The sequence below is a fragment of the Triticum aestivum genome, chromosome 3B, assembly GCF_018294505.1.
Source record: "Triticum aestivum cultivar Chinese Spring chromosome 3B, IWGSC CS RefSeq v2.1, whole genome shotgun sequence".
NCBI lineage: Eukaryota > Viridiplantae > Streptophyta > Magnoliopsida > Poales > Poaceae > Triticum > Triticum aestivum.
The window spans coordinates 775,922,282-775,942,715 of record NC_057801.1 but is presented as its reverse complement, the minus strand read 5'-3'; the positions used below and the strand labels follow the sequence as shown (position 1 = coordinate 775,942,715).

At 43.4% G+C, this 20,434-nt stretch overlaps 2 protein-coding genes across 2 annotated transcripts; both read left to right on the top strand.

Moving 5' to 3' along the window:
* The first annotated feature begins 461 nt into the window (after nucleotides 1-461).
* LOC123072349 (uncharacterized) lies at nucleotides 462-2,647 on the top strand. The gene is made up of 3 exons (XM_044495909.1): nucleotides 462-610; nucleotides 1,971-2,168; nucleotides 2,373-2,647. Exons 1-3 carry the CDS (start codon nucleotides 591-593, stop codon nucleotides 2,464-2,466), a joined length of 312 nt encoding a protein of 103 aa, XP_044351844.1. The 5' UTR covers nucleotides 462-590; the 3' UTR covers nucleotides 2,467-2,647.
* Nucleotides 2,648-13,748: 11,101 nt separating this feature from the next.
* LOC123072348 (uncharacterized) lies at nucleotides 13,749-19,251 on the top strand. The gene is made up of 3 exons (XM_044495908.1): nucleotides 13,749-13,972; nucleotides 18,106-18,303; nucleotides 18,508-19,251. The coding sequence occupies exons 1-3, from the start codon at nucleotides 13,950-13,952 to the stop codon at nucleotides 18,599-18,601; spliced, it is 315 nt and encodes a 104-aa protein (XP_044351843.1). The 5' UTR covers nucleotides 13,749-13,949; the 3' UTR covers nucleotides 18,602-19,251.
* The last annotated feature ends 1,183 nt before the right edge of the window (nucleotides 19,252-20,434 follow it).

Below are 20,434 nucleotides of genomic sequence, written 5' to 3'. Positions count from 1 at the left end.
TCTATATACATCCGAATGTAGTTCATAATGAAATCTCTAAAAGGTCTTATATTTAAGAACGGATGGAGTACTTACTAATGTTTATGGGCAACATATTAGATGAAAACCTCATTTGGACGCAAATATGAAATCTTACGCTATAAACCAACCGATCTCAAATGAAGACAAGTTTGTGCATCTGCCGCCACTTAGATCACACTTAGCAGATGAGAAATCATGTGACATTGTCTCCTAAATATCTCTAACAAGTGTATTTCTGGATCAGTTTGATGCTTTTCTGCTAAGGTGTAAAATTGCACTCCCTTCATTTTCATTTTACTGTGAAGTGTAGTACGGGAGACAAAGAGATAATCATCCGCAAAAAAAAAAAAAAAAAAAAAGAAAGAGAAATTTGGATTGTGCTGCTTGCTGTAAAGTGTGTGTAGTGCCTTTCTCGGCCTCGGCTAAGTTAGCTTCTGGCCCGGCCCGGCCCGTTTGTCTTGCTATCCGGTTTCGTCTCGCCCTCGTCTCCAGCGGCCCGGACGGCGAGCCGGAGACGGCGCCCATCTCAATCTCAACGTAGCGGCACATCGATTCCCGGCGACCAAACGATGCGGCGGCCGGCGGCGAGGTACCCTCCCCAAGTCCCCCTCCCCCCTTTGCTCATGTACTGTAAAATCGTTTTTTGTTTTTGAGAACATGTGCTGTAAAAATCTCGTTCCTGCTTCTGGATGTGCACGAATCCTAGGAGCTCAAGAGGAGATAGAGTGGGTTGAGGAGGAGGAGAGGCTGGAATTGATCCAAGTCTTACAAAGCGAAATTACTTGCCCCCTTTCAGTATGTGCGTGTCGCTGCCGGGTCCTGGAGAACTTTCGGCAGATCTGTACTGTCTTCTTCTTATCTTGGGTTCTCTGCAAGTGCGCCGGCTTGGTTGCTGCCTTCCCTCCTTGCAAATAGTTAAATCTTACTTTGTCGTACATCTCTAATGGTTCCTTGAGACGACTTGTTTCCATATGCCTCCCACTCATATTTCTTAGCAGATTGCATAGGTTCAACCCATCGTTTATTGTCACTGCTCTCTGTTGATAACATAGTTAGAGGCGACAGGAGGCTGCAGAGAACAATGCTTCCTTTACAAGTGTCGATCATGTGAATGGTTGGTGAGCACATTAACTATTCATCCCTGCTATGTCGTAAATCTTATCCCTAGGGTCAATTAAGTCCAAACCACACACCTTGGTATTACACTACATTGCTAGTGTCCCTTCTTCTGCTCGAAAATCAGTGGTGTTGAGGTGTTTCTACAGCCATATAGAGTGTGACGTGTGATGTGTTTCCTTATGCTTCCCATTCATAATGTACTGGTGCGTAACAACCCATCATGATTGTCATTGCCCTCTCTCTCTTGATGGTACAGTAGAAAGGCCCAAACTAAAACAATTATATCATCTAGAACAATAGAAGATCTGACTATTAAGGATCTTCCGTTTGATTTGATGGTTCTGCATCTAATGAAAACAGAGGAAAGACATATTTTAAATGATGTAGCGAGCAAGAGAACAGGCTAATGATTGCTGATGGGATGTGAGGGTCACTGCCTCACTGGCAGGCGTGGTCGTGTAGCAGCCCCACATTGTGGTGAGTCTGGCAGAGGTTAAATATGCTAGCTGCGTGAGGCTGCAACTTTGTGTGTACCTGTGCGGCAAGCAATCACCCAACGCTGGTCAGTTGCTGAAGTACCAACCTGATTCGTCCATTCACTATTCGACTGGTTCAAGGACTTCAATGTCTTTTTGAAATCAAAGCAGTGCTATGTAAGCGCGTGTTGTGTTGTTGTACTATATATATCTATTTGCTTAGTATAGTTTTGCTAAATTTATCTCAACAAGAGCTCTTTCAAGTCCTGATCTGAGAGACACTGAAATTTGTAACAGTGGTTAAACTGTTCTTCCATAAAAAGTTCAAATTGGCTGATTCTCTCCTTTGTTCAGTGTCTCTGTAGCATCGAAGGTTCAGTCTGTACCCAAGAAGGCCAAAGAGATGATACACTTTTCTAGAGATCAGCTGATTGGGTTGGCATTTGTTGCATTTGGCATCATATTATTTGTGGGTTTCTTCTACGCAGCTGTTGTGTCCAAAATGCTTCCGCCTTATGAGAACTGGCTTCTATCTGCCATCCAAAATGACAGGTAAAGCTTTCAAAACAAAATGGATGATCACCAAATTGTTTTTTTTTCTTTTCCTTTGTAGTTGATGTTTAATTGTGGACTTTTCACTAAGTTATTGTAAACTATTTAGCAGAATATGTAAATTTTTACGTGGCTGCCTTATTGTATACTAAGTTGAATCTAGTTAGAAGTTGATTCCATTTACTTTGATCTTTCACTTACCAGGTATTACTGCCTACTCGTACCCTTGACACTTCCCGTGATAATTGTGGCTGTCTATCTGCATTGGCTAAGCATGAAGATGTTCAAGCATGCCTGAAGAATTGCACATCTGTTTTGCAGAAGCCAGTTTTCTAGCGTAAATTTTGATGGCAACATACTAAATTGACCTCATGGTGTCATTACTAGATATTAAAATGAGCACATTTATGTGTAGAAAGTGTAGTTGTATTTGTGAAATGCTTATGGTGGAAAATACATATTTATTTGTTAAATGTTTATGTGATGGAAAATGCACTTGTAGTTCTTATATACATATTCATGTGTTAAACAGATACTAGGTTGATAGATGTACATATATATGTCCCTTCTGCCTATGCTTATGCCCTGTGTACCATATTTCCTGTATTGACCCTACAAATGTGTTAGCATAGTTTTGTGCTGTCAACACAAACAACCGTTTCTTGTTATGTAGAAACTCTTCTCTTGTTCCTTTGGTGTGTCACTTTGTTTTATTCTCTGCTGATGTTACTTAGTAGCATTGCTCGCATCTTGAAGCTGGAAAGACAATGCCATGGCGTTTTTTTAACCCCTTTTGCATAATCGCAGATGGCTAACTCGGTTCTCTATTTCTTTATCTTCCGTGTCTATATATATTATATCTTCTTTGATGTGTGTGTGTGTGTGTGCGCGCGCCTGCCCTCCCGCATATACCTTCCTGTTGCATACCCTTAGGGAGTCCTTTCTTGTTGCATACTCGTAGGGAGAGGAGACAATGATGCTGAGGATGCAAATGTCTCCGTAGTAGTCCTGAATGCTATTTTTCTTGGACTGTTATCCATGGGACCATGGGTATCCATCTATGGATAATTTTGTAAAGATGCCACTGTCCAACCTAAGCTTGCTATATACTTCCTCCGTTCCTAAATATTTGTCTTTCTAGAGATTTCAACAAGTGACTACATACAAAGTAAAATGAGTGAATCTACATTCTAAAATATGTCTACATACATCCGTATGTTGTAGTCCATTTGAATGTCTAGAAAGACAAATATTTAGGAACGGAGGGAGTATTGCTGCATGGCTCAATCAGTCTTTCATTTTTTTTAGCCATCTGTACCAAGGATGAAGCAGTCCTGCTCCAGTCCCGAGACATATCCCTGTACACACACCCAGATATGTTGCTCCACCTCCATCTGGGTACCATATGGCAACAAGGCAAAAAACAGGGTTCCTGTGACGCCAGCTGCTGAGCCTGTAGGCAATGATCACCGGTCTAACCATGCTCCTGCTTCGCCGCCTAATCCATTATCACCTTCATCTGTTCGTCATACTCCACGTAATCCCAATATGCACAATAGATCCCCCCATGCACGCCCTCCAAGTGAGCGTGCAACAGGACTGGTCCTTCTGCTGGAATGCCGCATGTGACCCCTGCGCTGCATTCATGTGAGTTCTTTTCCCCCTTTTATTTTATCCGTACTTGTCAGTGATTGTTATTTTCAAAAGATTCATTGTAAAATATGGGCCAAGGAAGTAAAACATCGTCCAAAGGGGTAACTATTCAACCGTTACATACTCGGAGGAGAATTTTGATGCTTCATCCAAGTTTTAGTTGTTCTAGTCATATTTTCTGCTCCTGTGGATAATACAATAAATCCAGTTCATTTGGTTGGTACCTTGGCAATATTGATCTTAGTTGCCCAACTGATGAGTTGGATCATATTTTTGCAAGGTTTACTTTCTTTGATAATTGCTTGTGCATTCATCTATTTATACCTCTGTCAGGTAATTTGAGTTCAAGATGAGCTCAGTCCATTGAGATTAGTACTACTAGGTAATTTAATTATATCATGATAAAATACAACAAAGATAACATTCAAATGGAACAATTCATTTCTGGATTACGGCTTTCTGTCTATTAAGTCTCATGCGCATCTCGAAATCTGTTTGATTTACTATGCCACTTAAGGTATGTTTCTCTAGTGCTCTATTTAGTATGTATATTTTTCTTGGACAGTTATGGATCGGATAATTTTGTTCAGCCTAAGCTTACCATATATTTTCTGGATCAGTCGATCAGCCTTCCATTTTAAACCTATTTACCTTGTGTAGCATTTTTTTCCGAAGAATCATGTCCCCGCTTTCACTAACTATCTTGTCCCATTGACCTACACTCTGCAGCTAATGCTAGCCGGAGGCTCTCCTGTCAATGGGTCCTGGTACCCCTCATATATACCCTGCTTTGGAGCCTACTATGACAGAAGAGAACCCGTGGCTAACCAGACGATTCGAAATAGAGATTTTCCAAGATAGAGGACAAGGCGCCTCTTGGTTTTCTTCTTTTCCGGTTTACTACAGCCGGCCGGGCGGGTGGTGAAGCACAAGGCAGCACCCCCCGTTGCCTCAGGCACGCTGTCGTTTGCTATACGTACTTGTTAGTGGGATGTAAATATGGATGGGTATAAGGCAAGTAAGCAAGGCAAAGAATGGGCAAGCAGCTGTGCTTGTAGTGGTCAAAGCCACAACGGTGGCAGGCCCTTCTCTAGCACATGCATATGCTTGGCCGGGTTTGCCATGTACTGCTGCTGTTCAGAAGAGGATTCTTCAAATGTAAAAGCCTTTCTTTTTACATGAGATGGCATGGCTTTTGCCACCGGTCTCCGCTGGCTTGGTTCTGCTTATAGTTTTGAGCTGCTTTGATCCCTATGCATTGTTGCCTGTGACATTCTGTCGATTTTCTCTTTTCTGTATCTTCATGCTGATGCTGATGTTGTTGCCTACGGAGTTGTGGTAGGAAAGAATGTTCAGAAACTGGGTTCAAGTCCTATACTTGGTAATCCAACTTATTTCAGTGGTTAACTAGCATGCACATGCCTAAGAAAATGATTGTCCCGTCTAGGTCACCACAACTCTTTTGCACAAAATGGTTCCTTCTGCCTATCTGCACACAGGTATTTTCCACACAACACTCACGCGCTCACCCGCACTGTGAAGGACCGGACCGCTGTAAGTCTGCAACCAGCTTTGTACCTCTGCTACCCGTGTATACTCTAGACATGCGGGAGGCTGGGCAAATGGAAGGAACGCCTCCATGGAGGATGTATTTCCAAACACCTTGAAGTTGGAATGCACTAATATTGCAGCAAGTGAGACAACTGGAAGCAAAGACCCAGCCAAAAACGTATTTCTGCACACCTTTCATTCCCAATGCATACTTATTACCACTACTGTTTTGGACATCTGATATTGATCGCCTTTGGTAGCCATGGTAAAAGGAGCTATGTAGGCAAGAGTGTGTATATAAGAAGGCTACATGCAAGGATATGAGGCAGCCATGCGCGTTCTGAGCTTTATAAGCATGACCCTACTGAAAGGTTGGTAGGCATGTTAATTAGCCCCGATTCGTCAAAAGGTGATATTTCAGATAATTTACTGGTCTTGAAAATGCATGATCATACAATAAATATAGGCGATCGTACATATATGCTCCGTCCATTAAAGTATACAGAGGAGCCACAAAATATAAGAAACTCTCGTTAGCAGGCTCCACCCTATTTTCACAGTTATTTCCTCGGACGCAAGTGCAACTCAAAGTCATTCCAAGGGAGTAGAATCATTGTGCAACTAAGACAGGGGAAATGCTTTTGTTCTTCACAGTGAGATAGATGGCGGCACGATTTCTGTTCGCCCCATCGTCTTCCTTGTTTTCCACTCTATCGCAACATCTTGTCCAACAATGAAGATGTGTTAGGGTTACTGCCGCAACCTCTAAACTGGGATTTGGTAGGTGATATTGATGGAGAAGTACATGACTAGATTGTAGGCATAGGGGACACCCACCATGCTTCCTCTCTCTACCAACGATGTTGCTTGGAGTGACACATCGATTCCGGTGACTAGTGATGCACGGAATGCGTCGAGGTATACTCCCCATGCCCCCGTTCTCCCACTTTGCCCGTGTACTGTAAATTCTTGTTCCTGGTTTGGACAACCTAGCCCTACCCTCATGCTAGTTATGGATGAAGATGACGGGGATCCATAAGCCAATGAATGAGTTCAACATGCCAGCTCTGACTGAGTTTACAGCATGGTTAATAATATAGCCAACAACCGGCTATATGAAGTTGCCATGCTAACTATAGCCAACCTAATAGCTCATTTGTACAATAGTTAGTCGTACTAGTATGCTATGTCATTAATATGTGGACAACTTGGACTTATATGGATTAGATATGCTAACTTACTTCTCATTTCTTACTCTAAAGAAATAAAAGAAAAGATTGTTGATCATAAAAATGAAAAATCCTTAGAGCATCTATAACCGGAGTGGCATAATTTGACCCCTATACGTCCGCGGACTCATCTAGACACTATGCAGGCATGTGTGCTCTAAGCCCTAATTTTGTCTATGGATGCAGCCAGGACCATCACTTTTCTGTTGAGTAAATAGGCAATTTCTCGATTAAATTAATCCACGAGTAAATCACTAGCATGGCATTGACACAAAATAAACGCATATTGATATTCGGTCAAGCAAGCACATACTACGCTAATTTTTTTGACCAGAAACAGTAGGAGTACCTCCCACTGTAATATATATTAAGTTAAATTAGTGACACTGTACATGGTAATTACAATCCGTCCCCTCTTGAGGGGTGGGATACAGGTGCTAGCTTACAAGGATGCGAGTATGTGTGGAATGTATTGTTTCTGTTCTTCCCTAACTCTATGGATGAGCAGGGAGAAATCCGCCTTGAGTCTATCTAACCAGGAGGTTTTGGAGGGTATGATCCTTCTAAAGTGCTTGTTATTGCGCTCCTTCCATATACTCCAAGCAGCCAACAAAAATAATTCCATAAAAAGAGGTCTATTCCAGTCTTCCTTGGCTTTGGAGATGTTGTGTAATCTTGTGTTGCCCGAGAGCCAAGAGAGACCAATGTGGGACCAGCAGTCAGCGCTGAAATGGCACTCAAAGAATAGATGTTCCAACGCCTCTTCGATTTGTAATCCACATAGAATGCAATCGTGTACCTCTCCAATATTGTAATGTCGTCGTTTGAGCATGTTCCTAGTGTTGAGGCGGTCAGAGAGTGGCAACCACGCGAAGACTTTGATTTTCATGGTTGACTTCGATTTCCAAATCCATCCGAAGGCTTCATGTGCTTGAATTTCTCGAAAGTAGAATGTATAGTATTGTTTTGTAGTGTAGATGCTGGTGTCGCAAATGTATGTCCACTGGTCAAGCTCATTAGAGAGCTGGACGTCCATAACCTCAGATTGTAGCTGTCGTAGTTTTGCGTGCGCCTGGGGGGAGAGTGGTAGATGAAACGCCGCTTGTAGATTCGTGATGCCCAAGAAATCTTTGACAAACGGGTCCTCATTTATGACGTAGGAGAAGGCGCGAGGATATGATTCAGCCAGTATTCCCTCTCCCCACATGTCCTTCCAGAAAAGTACATGTTCTCCCTTTCCCACATTCGCCTTGGAAATACCTCTATAAGTTGGCATTAATTTGGTCACATCCCTCCACCAAAAGGATCCACAAGGATCGGAAGCATGTGGACTACGCTAATTGCAGAAAGATCTACGTATAATGCTAGCATGGCTAAAACAGAAAACAGTAGGAGCGGGATAAACGAGTTATACCCTCCAGTAGGCCATGCAGAGGCCGCGGTGTTGGTGGCAGCAGCGGCGTCCTCGGCGGCCTTCTTGTCGGCTTCAGCTTTCTCGGCGGCGGCACGTTCGGCGGCGGTGGACATGGTGATGATGAAGGCGACGCGGACGTAGAGGAAGTAAATGATCGGAAGCGAGCAGCCACGCAATCGCTGCCCAAAAACCTATTCGCCCCTCACCCATACAGGAACCAAAAGGGCGTGGTTTCGGAGACCTGCTCTCCCGTCGACCGTGTACGCGACGGATGGGATGGAGTCACCGCCGGCAGCAGCAGCAAGGGAACGACGGTGGGCATGCGCGTGGAGCAGATGTGATCTGTTCGTGGCGGCTAGGGTTAGGAGACACCGCACACTTATATAGGCGCAGCCGCGTGGAGAGACGTGGGATCGACCCACGCCCGAGTCCGTTACAGCCCACAATCCGACGTCTCAGATCGTGGCCCAGCTGTCAGAGAATTCTCTGTTAGTGACTGGCAAAAACTAAGGGAACGACGGTGGGCATGCGCGTGGAGCAGATGTGATCTGTTCGTGGCGGCTAGGGTTAGGAGACACCACACACTTATATAGGCGCAGCTGCGTGGAGAGACGTGGGCTCGACCCACGTCCGAGTCCGTTACGGCCCACGATCCGACGTCTCAGATCGTGGCCCAGCTGTCAGAGAACTCTCCGTTAGTGACTGACAAAAATTAGCGCGTAGGTGTGAACTCTCCGATAGGGACGGGCATGTGCGCTCTAAGCCCTAATTTGCCTGTGGATGCAGCTAGGACCATCACTTTTCTCACTGTATGTCCGTTCACATGTATATGATTGATGGGGATAAAGGAGAAAAAAAAGAATAAAGAAAGAGAAAAGGTGGTTGGAGTGGGCCAAATCCGACGTGGCGTACTGCCCGGACATCCCCATATCCTGCCCACATATGGGATGTGTATGAGGGGTGCCGAATATCCCGGAGGTATGGGGGAAAAGTGGGGGTCGTGTTAGGTTGGCTTTTTCACTCTCTCTCTCGTCCAAGTTTTCCATCTGGACATATATGGAGGAAGTGTGGTGGTTCGGTTGTAGATGTTACGAGAGCCATTTGATACAACACATGATAATTCAAATATGTGCACGAACCCTATGAATTTACACTAGTAGAAAACAGGGCTTTCGTTCGACTAGAAAAGAGCATTAATCCCGGTTGCATTACGAATCGGGACTAATTCCCGGTTCGAGCGGCGAGGGCACCGTACAGGCATTACTCCCGGTTCAAATGGGACCTTTAGTCCCGGTTGGTGACACGAACTGGTACTAAAGGGTGCGATGCCCATTATGAACCGGGACTAAAGGCCCTTATGAACCGGGACTAAAGACCCTTTTTCTACTAGTGTTAGGTCAAGAGGAGATAGAGTGGGTTGAGGAGGAGGAGAGGCTGGAATTGAACCGGGACTTACAAAGCGAAATTACTTGCCCCCCTTTCAGTATGTGTGTGTCGCTGCCGGGTCTTAGAGAACTTTCAGCAGATCTGTACTGTCTTCTTCTTATATTGGGTTCTCCGCAAGTGCGCCGGCTTGGTTGCTGCCTTCCCTCCTTGCAAATAGTTTAATCCTACCTTGCTGTACATCTCTAATGATTCCTTGAGACGACCTGGTTCCATATGCCTCCCACTCATATTTCTTAGCAGATTGCATTGGTTCAACCCATCGTTTATTGTCACTGCTCTCTCTTGATAACATAGTTAGAGGTGACAGGAGGCTGCAGAGAGCAATGCTTCCTTTATAAGTGTCAATCATACTTTAGCTGTGAATGGTTGGTGAGCACTTTAACTATTCGTCCCTGCTAGGTCGTAAATCTTATCCCTAGCGTCAATTAACTCCAAACCACACACCTTGGTATTACACTACATTGCTACTATCCCTTCTTCTGCTCGAAAATCAGTGGCGTTTAGGTATTTCTACAGCCATATAGAGTGTGGCATGTCATGTGTTTCCTTATGCTTCCCATTCATAATGTACTGAGCATAACAACCCATCATCATTGTCACTGCTCTCTCTCTCTCTCTGCTCTTGATGGTACAGTAGAAAGGCCCAAACTAAAATAATTATGTCATCAAGTACAATAGAAGATTTGAATTAAGGATCTTCAGTTTGATTTGATGGTTCTGCATCTAATGAAAACAGGGGAAAGGCATATTTTAAGTCATGTAGCGAAGCGAGAGAATAGGTTAATGATTGCTGCTGGGATGTGAGCGTCACTGCCTCACTGGCAGATGTGGTTGTGTGGCAGCACAAGATTGTGGTGAGTCTAGTAGAGGTTCTATGCTAGCCGCGAGAGGCTGCATCTTTGTGTTTACCTGTGTGGCAAGCAATCATCCAACGCTGGTCACTTGCTCAAGTACCAAACTGATTTGTGCATTCATTGTTCGACCGGTTCAAGGACTCAACGTCTTTTTGAAATCGAAGCAGTGGATGTAACCGAGTGTTGTGTTGTTGTACTATATATCTGTTTGCTCAGTATAGTTTTGCTAGATTTATCCGAACAAGCGATATATCAAGTCCTGTCCTGAGAGACACTGAAATATAGTGTAGTGGTTAAACTGTTCTCCAATGAAAAGTTCAAATTTACCGATTCCCTCCTTTGTTCAGTGTCTCTGTAGGATCGAAGGTTCAGTCCGTACCCAAGAAGGCCAAAGAGATAATACACTTTTCTAGAGATCAGCTGATGGGATCGGCATTTGTTGCATTTGGCATCATATTATTTGTGGGTTTCTTCTACGCCACTGTTGTGTCCAAAATGCTCCCACCTTATGAGAACTGGCTTCTATCTGCCATCCAAAATGACAGGTAAAGCTTTCAAAACAAAATAGATGATCACCAAATTGAATTTTTTTTTCCTTTGTAGCTGATGTTTAATTGTGGACTTTTCACTTAGTTATTGTAAACTATTTAGCAGAATATGTAAATTTGTATGTGCCTGCCTTATTGTAAACTAATCGGATCTAGTTAGAAGTTAATGCCATTTAATTTGATCTTTCACTTACCAGGTATTACTGCCTACTCGTGCCCTTGACACTTCCTGTGATAATTGTGGCTGTCTATCTGCATTGGCTAAGCATGAAGATGTTCAAGCATGCGTGAAGAACTGCACATCTGTTTTACAGAAGAAGCCAGTTTCCAAGCGTAAATTGATGGCAACTTACTAAATTGACCTCATAGTGTCAGTATTAGGTATTTAAATGAGCACATTTATGTTTAGAAAGTGTAGTTTTATTTGTGAAATGCTTATGATGGGAAATACATATTTACTTGTTAAATGTTTATATGATGGAAATTAGCACTTGTAGTTCTTATATAATTTTTCTTTCTCAATGGTGAAATTCCTGGCCTCTCGTTTAAATAGATAGTAGGTTTATAGGTAGATTTCTATGTGTCTTGTGCACATGTGTATGCCCTGTGTACCATATCTACTGTATTGACCCTACAAATGTGTTAGCATAGTTTTTTGCTGTCAACACAAACAACCGTTTCTTATTATGTAGAACTCTTCTCTTGTTCCTTTGGTGTGTCACTTCGTTTTACTTTCTGCTGATGGAAAGACAATGCCATAGCGTTTTTTAACCCTTTTTGCATAATCGCAGATGGCTAACTCTGTTCTCTATTTCTATATATCTTCCCTATCTATATATTATATCTTTTTTGGTGTGTGTGTGCGCGCCCGCCCTCCTGCGTACCTTCTTGTTGCATACCCTTAGGGAGTCCTTTCTTGTTACATACCCTAGGGAGAGGAGATGATGAGTAGGAGGATGTAATGTCTCTGTAATAGTTATGAATGTTACTTTTCTTGGACAGTTATCCATGGGACCATGGCCATCTATGGATAATTTTATAAATATGCCATTGTCCGACCTAAGCTTACTATATATTTGGGGACGGCGCCTCCACTGTCCTCTCAATCTCTGTTTCTCAAAAGAAAAAAAAAACCTCCTCTCAATATCTGCCTCTACCTCGCAGGCCCACCCACCGCCGTCGCCAAGAGCGGCACAACTATTCAGGCGACCAGTGATGTGTGGCCTGCGCCGCAGTATATGGTATACCCCCAAGTCCCCATTCTCCCGCTTTGCTTGTGTATTGTAAAATCTTGTTCTTGGGTTTGAATGTGCACGAACGCTAGGTTCTCATGAGGAGATTGAGGGGTGGGGAAAGAGACGCAGAAATTGACCCAGATTTTACAATGCGAAATTCCATGTCCCCCTTTTAGTATTTGCTTTTCACTGTTATGCCATGTAGCACTTTCGGCATATCTGTAATACCGTCTTCTTATGTTGGCTCCTCCATGAGCGCATCCGCGTTGCCGCTGTGTTCTCTCCTCGGAAATACAGACGTGTCTTTTTTCACGACATCTCATATGATTTCTTGAGATGATGTGTTTCCATATGCCTCCAATTCATATTTCATAGCGGATAGGATCGTTTATTGTCACATCCCTCTCTCCCAATAGCTCGGGACCCTCGGTGCAGTTCGTCTTTGTTTCTCCACTGGTACTATCCTACATAGTTAGAGGCTACAAGAGACAACAGGGAGCAATGCTTCCTTTATAAGTGCCGATCATGCTTTGGCCGAGAGAGGCTGGTGAGCACATTAGCTATTCACCCATTCATTTTTTGACCAAGTCTTGGAGTCTGATGTACCCAGCCTTAATTGCAGTTTCTCCAAAGAGGTTTGGCCACATGTGTTCTTTTGCTCCATTGAGCCTACTACTGAACTACACTGATGAATTAAAGGATCAAATGAAGACAGGGCTGCTGCTCAATTTCTTTTTATATGTTTTTTTTGATGAAAAATAGCTAGCACCGATTTCATTTCATTAAGAGAAAGGCCGAGAAGGCCGAATTACAGAGTTAAAAGTTAGCAGCTAACTATGTACTGTATGCTAAGAGTTTCTTTTTTGCAGGTGGGAAACTGTATGCTAAGAGTTTTTTTTTTGCAAGAAAAGATAGCCCTAGGGCCATATTTGATTGATAGATCAGAGAGAGGAATAGAAAGTGCATTAGAGCTACAGTTAGGCCAGAGGGTTTTGGAGCATTTCCAGGGGTTACAACCAGCATACAGCAAGATAATATTCAGCACTCAAGGCGGTTGAAACAGTCGGTCAGTAGGCTTATACCAGCCGTCGACAAGCATCTCGCCTCGTCCGTGGTGCGTCCCATGAGCTGTGGAACGGTGCACTCAGTGGCGTTGAAGACGTGGTTGTTGCGTTCTTTCCAAAGCATCCAGGAAGCCAAGCAGATGGCTGACTTCCAGGTCTTCTTTTCATTAGGTCGGAGCAAGCTCAGCTGCGTGTTCCAATTTGCTTTCAGATTTTGGATGCTAAGAGTTAGAAACCCGTGCGTTTGTGCATTGACCAAACCTGCATTGTACCACTGTATCAGTTCGTCATTGATAAGCGAAGACGTTTTTGTGGGTGGGTGGGGGTGCTCGATTTGTGCTTGAAAATGCGAGAAGAGAGAATTGTAGGTCCACTTGCTATTCTCCACTATCCAAACAACGACTAAAAATATCTAACAAGTGTTTCGTGTTATGAAGATAGCATATTTTTTCCGGGTTAATTTGATGCTTTTCTGCTAATAAGGTGTAAATTGTACACTCCAATCAACTTTTATTTGTTTGTAAAAGTGTACTACTGGAGAAGAGAGGATCGTTGATCCACTTGCTTCATACGGAAATCATCAGTTACACGAGAGTATGTTTTTTTTAGGGGCTTACACGAGAGCCTTCCTAGTTCGCTTCTGGCCCGGCCCAGCCCGTTCGTCTCCAGTTTCGTCTCGCCTCCGGCGGCCCCGACGGCGAGCCGGAGACGGCACCCATCTCAATCTCAACGGCCGCCACCTCGCGAGCCCACCCACCGCGCTTCCTCCCTCTACCTCCGGCGACCAATGAAGCGGCGGCCTGCGGCGAGGTATACTCCCCAACTCCCCGTTCTCCCCCTTTGCTCGCGTACAACAAAATCTAGGTTCTCATGAGTCACCTGAGGCGGCTGAGTAAGAGGAGGAGCGGCACAAACTGATCCAGGTTCTACAAAGTGAAATTCCTTGTTCCCCTTGCAGTATTTTCATGTCAGCTGTGGAGACTGGAGACATGTGTCACTTCGGGCAGATCTGTCCTCCGCGGATTCGTCGGAGCTGCGGCTGCTCTCTCCTTCGGGCGTCCCATATGATTTGTCAAGATGATGGGTTTCCATATGCCTCCCATTCATGTTTCATGGCAGATTGTATCTCCCACGCTAGTGAGCCTTGACCCTGTTCTTATTTGTTTGGCTGCTAGCACTTTATCCTGATAATATAGTTAGAGGCTACAAGAGACTACAGAGAGCAATGCTTCCTTTATAAAGTGCCGGTCATGCTTTGACTGAGAAAGGTTGGTGAGCACATTAGCTATTCACCCATTCAATTTCTAACCAAGTCTTGGAGTCTGCCCGGTCATCCCACAGTCTTGATTGCCGTTTTTCCAAAGAGTTTTGGCTATTTATGTGTGCTTTTGCTCCACTGCACCCCTGGCTTCTACACTAAAAACTGATTTGTCAAGCTGGTGAGAACGATGCGTTCGGAGCGGGCACTGGAAACCAAAGTCATGCTCAACATTATAGCCTCATGCACCATCTAAAATTTGTTCAAGGAGCGAACTGCTCGAATTTTCAGTGAGACCCTGTTTGCATTCATAGAAACTGCTAGCATTCTTATTTGTAGCCTCTGTTTTCCCCTTTTTTTTCCCGCTGGGTTGCAAATCCTATCCGTACACTAATTAACTCCAAAGTGAAATCAACATGCCATCTAGCACAACAGAAAATCTCAACATCATGATGCTTCAGTTCAACGGTTTCTGCATCTGAGCAGAATAGAGAAGTTCATGCAACATGAAGGCACTGCACTAGATCTGGCAGCGGTTCCAGCATCAATCTTGTACTACCTCTGCCCCATAATGTAAGATGTTTTTGCAGTTTAATTTGAACTGCAAAAACGTCTTATATTATGGGCCGGAGGGAGTAGTTAGCATTTGTAGTAGGATGGAAGTTTTAGATAGAAGCCTTCCGTCTTGTCATCTTTACATGGAGGTTTTATTCATGCATCATTTCAAACTATTGGCATGTAGGTTTTCTAGTTCTTTTAACATCTGACAATGTGCTATAGTGGAAGCCTGAATAGTTTCTTCCATACCCTTCCAGATTTTTTTCCAAATGCATGCTGCATTGCTTCTCCTTGAATTTGCAAATTTCGTTCTAGCTTTTGCATTTTATTCTCAACTATAACTATTGTACTATCCCGAGACAACTTTTCTGAACACTCCTCGCTTTGAAATCAGGAATTTGCAGAATACTTGATGATCAAATATTATACTCCCTCTACCCCAAAATAAGTGTCTCGCCTGTACTATCTTTAGTACAAAGTTGAGACACTTATTTTGGGACGGAGGGAGTATTTTTCATTATGAAAATTTATAGGAAAAGTGAGGATTTTCTCTAACTTTCATTGAGGAGTCGACGAGCTTTCTGAAGCAAGAAAAGATGATTTGCCCCTAGGGTGTATTACGGCTTGGTCCACAACTTGGCCTTAGTAACCAGACTGTAGGGGAGCTGGCCACCACTTCCTCTACACCTTTCTGCCCACCCTCCATGCTACCTTTTCTATCCAAACTGAGCTGCCATTCAGGCAACAACTGCACTCCTCTAAAGGGTACTACCACACACCTCGATATTATGCCACAGTGCTGATGTCTCCTCTTCTCCTAAGAAATAAGTGGTATTGAGTTGTTTCTACATCCATATAGATTGTGCCATGTGATGTATTTTCAATATGCTTCCCATCCATAACGTATTGCACCGTAACAATCCACCATGATTGTAATTGTGTTGGAATTTGCCACATGATCGATCACATCAAATAACAATGAACAAACACGCACAAAAACTTTTGCCAAGGGCACGTGTTGTTCTCCTCGTTCTCTTTATTCCTTTTCTGTTTTTCTCTCCACGGTTTGATCTCGTACAGCCTCAGTGTATATATATACGCAACCAAGCCGATGCAAACTAAACATGTTCATACCTGACACGGCTAGTCAAACCTTAGGACTAGACTCCAACACACACTTACCAATTCGGCAAAGCTGACTACTACTAGGACTCCTACCAGGACAACGTGGACCAAGTACTACTACTACACGTCTAGCCTAACTAGGACACAACCTTGCAGCTAACTCAAGATTACTTCTAACAATCTCTCCCTAATCTTGACACTATCTTCCGTGCTTCTTCTGATCTTGGCTTGTTGATGATCATCCCTTGCCGATTCATCCGCTCGCACCACGACAAGTCAAATTGTTGGCTTGGTTGCTTGCAACAATCTCGCCCTTCAATTTTGACTTGGTGAATTTACGGACCACCTCAAATATGCCTTGGACTACCCAGCCTCGCTAGTATCCTGTGGAATACCCCACCCGGTGGACTTCACCATCCACCCTAGCAAGATACATGCCGACTCCTTGTGGATCACACCACCCCGTGGACTACACGCCCACTCTAGCCTCATGTAGAGACATGGCCTCATTGAAGAGACTCACCTTCACTGGTTTACCGCCCCCACATAGTTGAACTTGATCCTCTCGTCGAGACACATAGACGACCTGGATGCGCTTCATCTTCAATGCCTTCTTACAGAGACAAGCACTTTGGACATGACGACGACTCACTGACACGATGACGACCGACTGACCAACCAATCGACCGTGCTAACCCGCATGACTCCTTGACTCTAACTCCCGGACAACGATCTTGACGACTTTCCGGCACCGCACCACGGCACCACCGCTCCCGTCAACAATCTCCATCCGCCTTGCCGACGACATCCCTGCCGCCTCCCTCCTTGTCGCTCTGCTGAACGACGATCGCTAGAACCTCCTCATTGCGGCACCGCCCAGCGACTTCATCGCCCGCCCCGATGTGCTAGTAGGTCGCCACCCCGGGGCAAGCGCGGCTTCAAATCGAACCTTGCTCGGATACCAATTGTTGGAATTTGCCCACAGGATCAATCACATCAAATAACAATGAACACATGCGCACAAAAACTTTTGCCAAGGGCACGTGTTGCGCCCCTCTTTCTCTTTATTCTTTTTCTGTTTTTCTCTCCACGGTTTTATCTCGTACAACCTCCCGTGTATATATATATATATGCAACCAAGCCGATTCAAACTAAACTTGTTCGTACCTGACATGGCTAGTCAAACCTAATAATACTAGACTCCAACACACACGTACCAACTCGGCAAAGCTGACTACTAGGACTCCTACCAGGACAACGTGGACCGAGTACTACTACTACACGTCTAGCCTAATTGTTGGCTTGGTTGCTTGCAACAAATTGCACTCACTCTCTCCAGAGCCTTGACTACCTTCAACTTAGTTTGGGTGGTAGCAATGTCTGATAAGATGGATACGTGGCTACGGAGGCATTGCATCCTTTATATGGGTGGATCATGCTTACATCTGCAAGGTTGGTGAGCACGTTAGCTATCCATCCATTAACCCCAAACAAAAATCAACATATCATCTAGTACAGCAGGGAACTTCAATATTAAGGTGCTTCAGTTCGATGGTTGAGCATCGAATGAAAACAGAGGAAAGGTACATTTTATAAGATATAGTGAAGTGAGAGAATAGGCTAGTTTTTACTGGTGGGCCGTGAGGCATTACTGGTAGGCGTGGCCGTACAGCAGCACAACACTGCGGTGAGTCTAGCAGCAGTTCCATGCTATTCGTGGCAAGCTGCAGCTTTGTGGGTACCTGTGCGGCTCAAGTACTAAGCAGATTCGTCCATTCACTATTCGATTGCTTCAAGGACTTCAGTGTCTTTTTGAAACCGAAGCACTTGTAGTGTTGTCTTGTTATGCTATGTGTCTATTTTCTTAGTGTAGTGCTGCTCACTTTATCTCAACAAAAGCTCTTTTTAGTCCCTGTTCTGAGATATTCTGAAATTTGTTACATAGTGATTAAACTGTTCTCTCTCGAAAATTACAAATTTTCTAATTCTCTCCTTTGTTCAGTGTCTTTGCAGGATCAGAGGTTCAGTCTGTACCTAAGAAGGCCAAAAAAATGATACACTTTTCTAGAGATGAACTGACGGGGTCAGCATTTGTTGCATTTGGCATCATATTATTTGTGGGTTTCTTCTATGCCGCTGTTGTGTCCAAAATGCTTCCACCTTACGAGAACCGGCTTCTGTCTGCCATCCAAAATGATAGGTAAGAAATTTTAAAAGAAAACAGACGATCACCAAATTCTTTTTTTCTTTTCCTTTGTAGCTGATGTTTGATTACGGAGTTTTTACTTAATTGCCGCAAACTATTTAACAGAATATACAAATTTTATATGTGCACACCTTAATGTAAACCAAGTCAAATCTAGCTGGAAGTTAGTACCACTTACTTTGATCTTTGACTTACCAGGTATTACTGCCTACTTGTGCCCTTGACACTTCCTATGATAATTGTGGCTGTCTATCTGCATTGGCTAAGCATGAAGATGTTCAAGCATGCCTGAAGAACCAAAAATTAGTTTTACGGATGAAGCCTGCAATCCTTGCTGAAATGGTAGATCACGGGAATCATGAAGACAATTTTAACCGATAAATATGAGAAGGCATGTCTTGGGTCTTCTGCATTCCACACATTCTTTTGTAAATAATATGAACTTTGATTAGTTTTCAAGCATAAATTGATGCCAACTTACCAAATTGACCTCAGTGTCACTGCTAGGTATCAAAATGATTACATTTATGTTTAGAAAACATATTTGTGTTTTTGAAATGCTTACGATGGAAACTATGTTTTTACTTGTTAAATGTTTATATGATGGAAAATGCAGTCATAATTCTTATAATTTTTTTCTTTGTTAACATGAAAAATACTTGCAGCTTGTTTGAATAGATAATATGTTGATAGCTCGATTTCTGTGTATCTTGTGCATATGCTTATGCCATGTGTGGCCTATTTCTTAGTGACAATACAAACATGTTAGCACAGTTTTGTGTAGTCAAACAAAACCACCGTTTCCTGTTATGTACAAACTCTTCTCTTTTTTGATTGGTGTGTTTGTTCGTTTTATCCTCTGCTGATAATACTTGGTAGCATTTACTTGCATCTTGAAGTGGGAAAGCCAATGATACTGCAGTTTTAGTACTTTTTTTATATCATCATATGGCTAACTCTGTTTGCTTCTATATCTTGTGCTTATATATTATACTCCCTCCGTCCGGAAATACTTGTCATCAAAATGAATAGAAGGGGATGTATCTAGATGTATATTAGTTCTAGATACATCCCTTTTTATCCATTTTGATGACAAGTATTTTCGGACGGAGGGAGTATCTGTTTTGGTGTGTGTATGTGCCCGCATGCCTTTCTTGTTGCATGCCCTCCGGGAATCCTTTCTTGTTGCATACCCCGACGGAGAGGAGATGGTTATGATGAGGCTCAAAAAGATGATGATGATAGATGCTGAGGCCTTGAGGGTGTATTGGAAACCTGTTGTTCTTTCTATTCAGTTCAAGTAGTTGAGTTACAATATAGTATATTTTTCAAAGTACATGTTCTAACATAATAAATATAAAATCTCAACCTGATTACACTATGTTTTTAAATTAAGCATTGCGTGTTCATCTGCTGAAGCAATGTATTTTACTTTTTATTGAGTTGAAGTCAGCCATTTCATATTAAGCAAACAGTGACTGGATCAGTTCCTTACCCGGTGCAATGCTATATGTACCTACTCTGGGTCATCTTTTTCAGGTACATTTGAGGAATATTTGCCAATCAGTTCCCATTTAAAATATCTACTTCTTTCTATACCACAGCTCTACCTTTATGGTTTATATTCTTGATCTTCTCATCCCTCATATTCACTTCTTCCTAAATGATTTGGCACTCCTTAATTAATGTATGTAATTTATTGTTTGGTTTAGTATTCCTTGCCTTTTGTTTAGAACATTTTCACCTATGTACAAAAGCTAGCATCTGATGTCAACTCAAATCTATATTATCTTATAGGTCAATGGTTGGTTACAATGTTTAGCTCGATTCTTGGTGGAGCTGGTGGAGAGAGCCGGGGGGGGGGGGGGGGGGGAGGGAGGGCAAAGCAGGGCACTTGGATATTGGATGTTGTAGTCGCAGAATAGGAGGGCCTATATGTGTCTCTTTCAGAGCCTACGAAACAGGGGAGAGACGTATAGGAGTAGCTCCGAAGCTGCCTAGATGCAGCATCAATTTGGTTTCAGACTTTTAGCCTGTTGGGACCATCCCCCTCCCCCTCTCCCTGTCTCTTGCCTGTTCCTCTCCCCTCCAGGCTCTAGGGACTTGGCCCCAGCCTGATTCAGGA